We start from the raw sequence: 7,640 nt of genomic DNA on the forward strand, positions 1-7,640 counted from the left end.
TGTCATCTCCTAAAACAGAGAAATAGGTTTGAGGTTTCCTTGGACGACTTAATTACATATCACGGTTCATTTTGCATTTTACGGCTACCTGTGAACCAATATTCAAATTGTTAAGATAAAATCAAGCGGTCGTGTGGAATGATGATTGTCAAGAGGCATTTGAAAAAATAAAAAAGTATTTGCAAGAACCACCGATCTTGAAACCACATGTTCCTGGTAGGCCAATAATCATGCATCTTACTATGATAGATGAAACAATGGTTTGTGTATTGGGTTAACATGGCGTCATGGCCCGTAAAGAACATGCCACCTATTACTTGAGCAAGAATTTTACTGAATGTGAGACCAGATACTCACTGTTGGAGAAGACTTGTTACGCTTTAGCTTTGGCAGCTTGACGCCTGAGACAATATATGATTTTCCATAAAACATTGTTGATATCCAAAATGGATCCAATAAATCACATTTTTGTTAAGCATGCTATCAGTGGAAGAATTGCCCAGTGGAAAATGCTGCTAAACGAGTATGATATCCAGTACGTGACTCAGAAAGCCATTAAGGGGAGTGTTTTGTCTGACTACCTTTCCCATCAACCTATGGTGGGTTACCATCCAATCATGTTTGACTTTCTCGATGAAGACATCATGTTCATCAGAGACTATAATATTCCCGGCCCTGACGAAGGACCCGAACCAGGAGCGTGATGGACGCTCGTGTTCGATGATGCCTCTAGTGCAAAAGGCCATGGAATAGGAGCAGTTATTACATCTCCTATTGGTTTATATTCCGTTCACCGCCAAACTTTACATTAATTGCACAAAAAATATGGAAAAATATAAAGCATGCTTATATGGTATTGAAGAAGTCATCGATTTAAGAATCAAGATTCTTGAAGTATTTGGGGAATCTTCTTTAGTAATCAGTCAAGTCCGAGGAGATTGGGAAACTCGGGATAAGAAGTTGATTCTGTATAGAGAACACGTCGTAAAACTGATTCCGTATTTTGATGATATCACTTTTCATTACATTATGAGGGAAGAGAATCAGTTGGTCGATGCTCTTGCTACTCTTTCATCCATGTTTAAAGTCAAGTGGAAGAATGAAGCACCGTCCATCTATATTGACCACTTTGATGAACCAATGTATTGTCTAGCAATGGAGGATGAATCTGACGATAATCCTTGGTTTAACGACATCAAGAGATATCTAGGAAGACAAGAATATCCCGAGAAAGCATCCATCACAGATAAGAAGGCTTTGAGAAGGTTCTCTTTTAAGTTCTTCTTGAACGCGGATGTTTTGTACAAGAGTAATTAAGATTTCATGTTGCTCAGACGCGTGGATAGACACGAAGGAAGCACAATCATAAGGTCCATACATTAGGGTTGTAAAGGTGTACATGCTAAGGGGCTTGCTATGGCTAAGAAGATTCTTCCGGCTTAATAGTATTGGACTATAATGGAGGTCGAATGTTACAACTTCGTCAAGAGGTGTCACAAGTGCCAAATCTTTGATGACAAGATTCACGTTCCTCCGACTACATTGAACATCGTGACTTCTCCTTGGCATTTCTATATGTGGGGCATTGACATGATTGGTATGATCGAACCGAAAGCTTCCAATGGTCATCATTTCATCCTTGTTGCCATTGACTACTTTACAAAATGGGTTGAAGTTGCTTCATACACAAACGTCACGAGACAAGTGGTTACAAACTTTATCAAGAAAGAGATAATATGTCGCTACGGTGTCCCTAGCAAGAGTATTACTGATAATGCCAGTAACCTTAACAATAAGATGATGAGTGAGTAGTGTCAAGAATTCAAGATCGAGCATCACAACTTTTCACCATACCGGCCCAAGATGAATGGCACCGTTGAAGCAGCTAACAAGAATATCAAGAAGATTATCCAGAAGATGGTCAAGACGTACAAGGATTGGCATGAGATGCTTCGCTTTGCTCTACATGGCTACAAAACTTTAGTGTGTACTTTTACTTGGGCAACTCCTTATCGCTAGTATATGGAATGGAGGATGTTCTACCTATAGAAGTTGAAATCCCCTCTTTGGGGGTTATCATGGAAGCAGACCTCGATGAAGCTTAATGGGTGCAGTCCATATATGATCAGCTGGATCTCATTGAAGAGAAATGCTTGACGCCCATTTTCCATGGTCAGTTGTACCAACGATGCCTCAAGAGAGCTTTTGACAAGAATATTCTTCCTCTCTCTTTCCAAGACGACGAGCCGGTGCTCTGAAGACTTTCTCCTATACACTCCAACCCTTGGGGCAAGTGGACTCCCAACTATGAATGACCTTTTGTTTTCCAAAAATGCCTTCTCAGGAGGGGCTCTCATTCTCACCATAATGGATGGGGATGACTTTCCAATGCCTGTAAACTCAGATATAGTCAAAAAATATTATGCCTGGAAAAAATGATGAATACAAAGCTTGTTAGATTGGAACTCGTTAGAACCAATCTAGGCAAAAATGGCTATCCCGATGGACCCAAAAAAATGAAATTTCCATGAAAAAGTTAGGGATTGAACAAAAAATATGAGTCCGCTAAGTTGAAAACCCGAAAGGGAGACTTAGGCAAAAATGGCATCTCGGTGGACAAAAGAATAAAAAATTCCACGCAAAACTTAGGGATAAAGGAATTTGAATATATCTTGATGTTGTCTTTTGAGAATATTCTCACCCTTAGCTTGACTCTCAGCTTGACCTCAGGCGACATCAGATCAGTCCAATCTCCATCACCAAAAGCAAAGTATTGGAGCTCAGTGCTATAGTGAATGCCAGCCAATGTAGTGATCAGTGGAAAGTCAAACAAATTTCCCATTGCCATTTAATTTGTTTTTCAATTTTTACAACTTCCTATTTAAGTATTTTCGCATCCTTTTACACACTCTACATGTACAAAATTTTCCACTATCAATAAAATTCAGTCATAATTCAGTAAATTATCTTCTTTTTATGTTTCTGCATTTTGTTTGAAAAGTAACTGCCAATCTTGATTACATAATTTCATAAAACTTTGAGAATAATATAAATCTAAATCAAAAGTAAAATCCTTATGTGTTGCTTTGATTATTAAAAACGGCCCAATGGATTATCAGTAGTCTACAGTTAAGCACTCGCATCTCAACTACTGCTCGGACAGGTCCTGTATCCTTCCCTCCCCAAGCATGGTCTGATGACAGTCCTCAACCAGCAGGATTTTCCCTAGCAATGGTGGAAACTTGGAAGCTCTTCCTTGCAGATTCTCTAATGTGGATACCGACAAGTCGAAGTATATTTTTCGTCCAACCAACATTACCTTGCTATTGCATTACATGTGCATTATAAGTAAACATTCATGCATTGTGTCATACCCCAAAATTCACCCTATCCTTCACAATGAACATCTAGATCACTAATCTTTAACATTTGCATATCATCTTGAGCATTCATTTCATTTTCATAAACATGGTTCAACACAAGAAGACAGGTGACCTGAATTCATGGCTTTTTGCTTCCACCTAGTGGATATTAGGGTTCATCAGCAATTTGAGGTGGATTGAGTCGTCAAACTCTAATCTCTTAGTTTATAACATTGGGGAACAATTTCACTAGCATGGTAAATCACTTATCTTGAGGCATTTGATCAAGCATGATCATGCCTTGATTTTTGAGGTTTAGCATATACCCTGTCTACCGGGTACTCATTGGGTTTCATACCTCATTTCACTCATAGATTTATGCTCATTCAGAATCAGCCATTTAATTCTTTGTCACATTTTTATTTATGCATCAGGACATCTATACCTCCGGTCATTCGTTCATTAATCCACTGCATGTTGTTCTTAAATTCATCATTTTATAATTGTGTCATAATCTTTTTCCAAATTGATTTTAATTTCAAATTGATTTTAATTCCAAATAAATTCTAGAATTTGAAATCGATTTTTGAAGTCCACATTGATTTCAATTCAATGTTGATTTCGGAGGTTAAAGTTGATTTTTGAAATTCAAATTAATTTTATATATCATTTCACCATTTTTTTGCCAAACTGATTTTGGAAATCATTAATAATTTTTTTTAGGTAGATTTGTGGTAATTCAAATTAATTTTAGAATTTAAATCAATTTTTAGAATTTTCTTTTTATAGGCCATTATTGTTCAATTTAGAGTTAATCCATTTCTCTTTAGCAAAAATCAGCATAAGTATAGGACCATTAAAACTAACTCAACCCATGTTCAAATTAACCAAATACAAATCCATATCCCAATCCATAACCGATTATCCATTACCCAATCCATAACCAATTATCCATTTTTTAATCCATTATCCAATTTCACATCTAATTATCTGATTCCAATCTAGTTATCCACTTACCCATTAACCACATCAAATTATCCAAATATTAGTCCAGTTATCCATTAACCAATTAAAACCAAATAGCCAATTTTTATATCAATATTCATAAACCCAATTCCAATGGCCATATAACCCAAGTCCACGCCATCCAAATAAAAAATGAAAGAAGTACAAGCACAGTATAAACGTGAAACGCAGGTGCAGTAAATAAACGTGAAACGCAATGCACATAAGCAATAAACGGCAGCAGCGGAAACAAACCAAATGCAAGCGACATCCGAGCACCAAAATGCAAGTGAACGCAAGTTGCATCCAAAAACAGAAACGGTGAAATAATGCAACACAACGCAGCAACAGAAGCCAAGTGAAAACGAAAAACTGAATTGAACGCATAAGCCAAAGCAAAAAACGAAGTTGAAGGGAATCAAAATCAAACTTCAGAGCTATAAGTACAATGAATAACAGTGAAAAAACTCTCGAATTTCTTTCCGAAATTCTTCTGCCTCTACCCCCTCTTTTCTGTTAACGAACCCTTCTTCACCTACATAACAGAATTTCCAATCACAGTTGAACCACCGCCATTGGCCTAACGAGGTCCTGCCCGTCCATCTTCATCATCATTTTTGCAAATTCTCCAAGCAAAGCATCGTTGGCTTCATTCACTACAACACAGATCCATAACAATTATGCAATTCAAACAGCAGCACGAAGCCAAGTCACACAATAGAAGAAACTCGCAACCGAACAAGGGAAGAAGATCAGAGAATTGGAGTTTCGATATACCTAAGTTTGAATCCGACGTCGCCGACAAATCCTCCCCCTTCACCATTACCGGTAGGTTATTTCTTCCCGTCACGATAATTGATTCTGGTGCTATGGTGTGAGTCGTCATCGAGTTCATTCCGCTTTTGTTTGAGTATTTGATTCGATTCGTGTGAGAGCAACACGAATCCACTTCTATTTTTTTTGTTCTTGATCAGTTTGTTGCGTCGAAGAATCGGGTTAGGCGCTTCTACTTGGTAAGTGGAAGGTCGTCTCGTTTCGGTGAAGAGAGGTTGGAAACGGAGGACGGCGTAAGGGCCGCCGCTTTGCATCGCTGGCGCGGTCGGGATCTGGTATTGGTGTACTCTTCTGGTGAGCCACGGTTGTAAGCAAAGCGAAGGAGATGAGGGGAACCTTATGTTCCCTCATATGTTATCCATCCGGTTTGGGCCTAATCCCAATTAAGGCCCAACCAATGCTTGTTATTGCCTCACACACCCCCTATTAGCCTGATACACACCCCGCGTGGGCCTTAGGTGAACCCAAGGTGCATTTCTGGCTTCATACACACTCACATGGCCGAGTGCACCCCCCATGTGTGGGCTTAGTAGTTGATATTAGTCCCATGCTTGTTTTCGTTAATCCTTGATATTAATTTTGATATTGTTTTGATTTTTGAACTTTAATTTGATATTAATTTTGATATTGTTTTGATTTTAGAGCTTTAGTTTGATATTAATTTTGATATTGTTTTGATTTTAGAATTTTATTTGATTTTGCTTTTGATAATTGTTTGGATTTTAGAATTTTATTTGATATTAATTATGATGATTGTTTTCATTTTAGAAATTTATTTGATATTATTTTGATAATTATTTTGAATTTTAGAATTTATTTTGATTGTTGTTTTGAATATTATTTTAGATATTTGTTTTAGATCTAATATTTGATATTGATGTTGAATATTCTCTTAATTTGTCTTAATTTCGATTATTCCTAACATCTAACATTAACTCCTAACTCTTTTATATTTCTGCACTCTAACTCCTAACTATTTTCGTTCTTATACCTAACTTCTAACATTTTAATTTTTGTCATTTTATTTACTTTATTTTGCTTCATATTACATTGTGCATTCATCATCATTCTTCACTTCATCTTGATAATCAACTTAAAATGGAATAAACATAAAAAATGGAAAGATAAAAAGATTAAGACATAAGCATGGATAATGGACCATGGACTATGGACTTAGAGATTTCTTTTAGGACCTTTGCATAGGACCTTGGACCATTTATTGACCTAAGCACAAGTTGGATCATAGTGGACTTTGTGATCTTTTATTGCAAGGGAGCATTCACGGTATCATCCTCAAAGAAGAAAAGGAGATATGTTTGTAATATCACTATGCGCTTTCTAGTTTAGGACACAATGCACACACAAGGCTTTCTCTCGGACTACCTGACAATGAGACTCTTTATTTCTTGCACAAGTCCTTTGTATTTTCCATGTGTTCCCCTCCCCCTTTTGATGTACTTTGTAACACCCTTCTAAAATACCCCAAATATTTAATTAAAATAACAATATGTCAATCAGAGTAACTATGCAATTAAGGGTGTCACACAATTATTTCACACCATTCACCATAATAACTGTCATGCTCTTTTATTAATTCAAAACATAAGCATTTGCATAATACGCAGCGGATAGAAATCTCATCAATCATGTAAAACATGTAACACATTACATGTAAAATTATTCAACAAGGTAAAACATCCCGACCCGATGTTACATCTATCAGAGCATGACCCACTAAGGAGACTACACTAGACTCCAAGCACTAGCTTCTACTCAATCACTGCTCGTTACCTGAAAAATAGTTGTAAGGGTGAGTTCCTCAATCGATATAATAAGCATTATAAATTATCATGTAATGTTAAGTAAGTTAACACATTCAATCACCCTAATCAGATCACAAAATCAGTAACGGCAATATCAACTCCAAAATCATACGCAACACAATCACCAAAACAACACGTATAATATTGGAATACATCCATTCATATTATACGCCATACATACATACATTATGCAATGAGACTCCATGCATGCGGTACCGACTATTCGTGAACATATAGTTCAACCTCACCGATCAAATCCAGATACGGCTACCAAGCTCACTAGTCCCACTCATTTGAGACCTAGTGACTCACTCACTAATTCCTCACCATGGGAATTAGCTACCACCCCAAGGGCTATGATATGCACGCTAATCACCTAACATGCAAACATCAACAACAATTCACAATAATTCACTCACTAATTCCTCACCATGGGAATTAGCTACCACCATAAAGGCCACATTATGCACGCTAATCACCTAGCATGCAACATCAACAACAATTCAAGATAGACATATGCTCACACTCTAAGCCATAAAACAGTCCATCCACAATTGCATACATAATACATACATTCACATCATTATGCATATCATCATACATCATCAGCATATTA

The 7,640-nt window shown here is 37.0% G+C and overlaps 1 protein-coding gene and 1 long non-coding RNA gene across 2 annotated transcripts; one reads left to right on the top strand and one right to left on the bottom strand.

The window, feature by feature from the left end:
* Window positions 1-825: 825 nt before the first annotated feature.
* Window positions 826-1,317, top strand: LOC127122850 (uncharacterized). Its single transcript, XM_051053125.1, has one exon. The coding sequence runs from the start codon at window positions 826-828 to the stop codon at window positions 1,315-1,317; it is 492 nt and encodes a 163-aa protein (XP_050909082.1).
* Window positions 1,318-4,726: 3,409 nt separating this feature from the next.
* On the bottom strand, window positions 4,727-5,820 carry LOC127119119 (uncharacterized). Its single transcript, XR_007802644.1, has 2 exons — window positions 5,145-5,820; window positions 4,727-5,023 (listed from the first exon to the last, which is right to left on the bottom strand). It is a non-coding gene; the product is annotated as an uncharacterized LOC127119119 (long non-coding RNA).
* Window positions 5,821-7,640: the final 1,820 nt, after the last annotated feature.

This window comes from Lathyrus oleraceus, chromosome 2 (genome assembly GCF_024323335.1).
Source record: "Lathyrus oleraceus cultivar Zhongwan6 chromosome 2, CAAS_Psat_ZW6_1.0, whole genome shotgun sequence".
NCBI lineage: Eukaryota > Viridiplantae > Streptophyta > Magnoliopsida > Fabales > Fabaceae > Lathyrus > Lathyrus oleraceus.

Excerpts from the sequence above, each read along its gene's own strand:
- LOC127122850 (XM_051053125.1), top strand. The coding sequence starts at position 826 with ATGGAAAAATATAAAGCATGCTTATATGGTATTGAAGAAGTCATCGAT.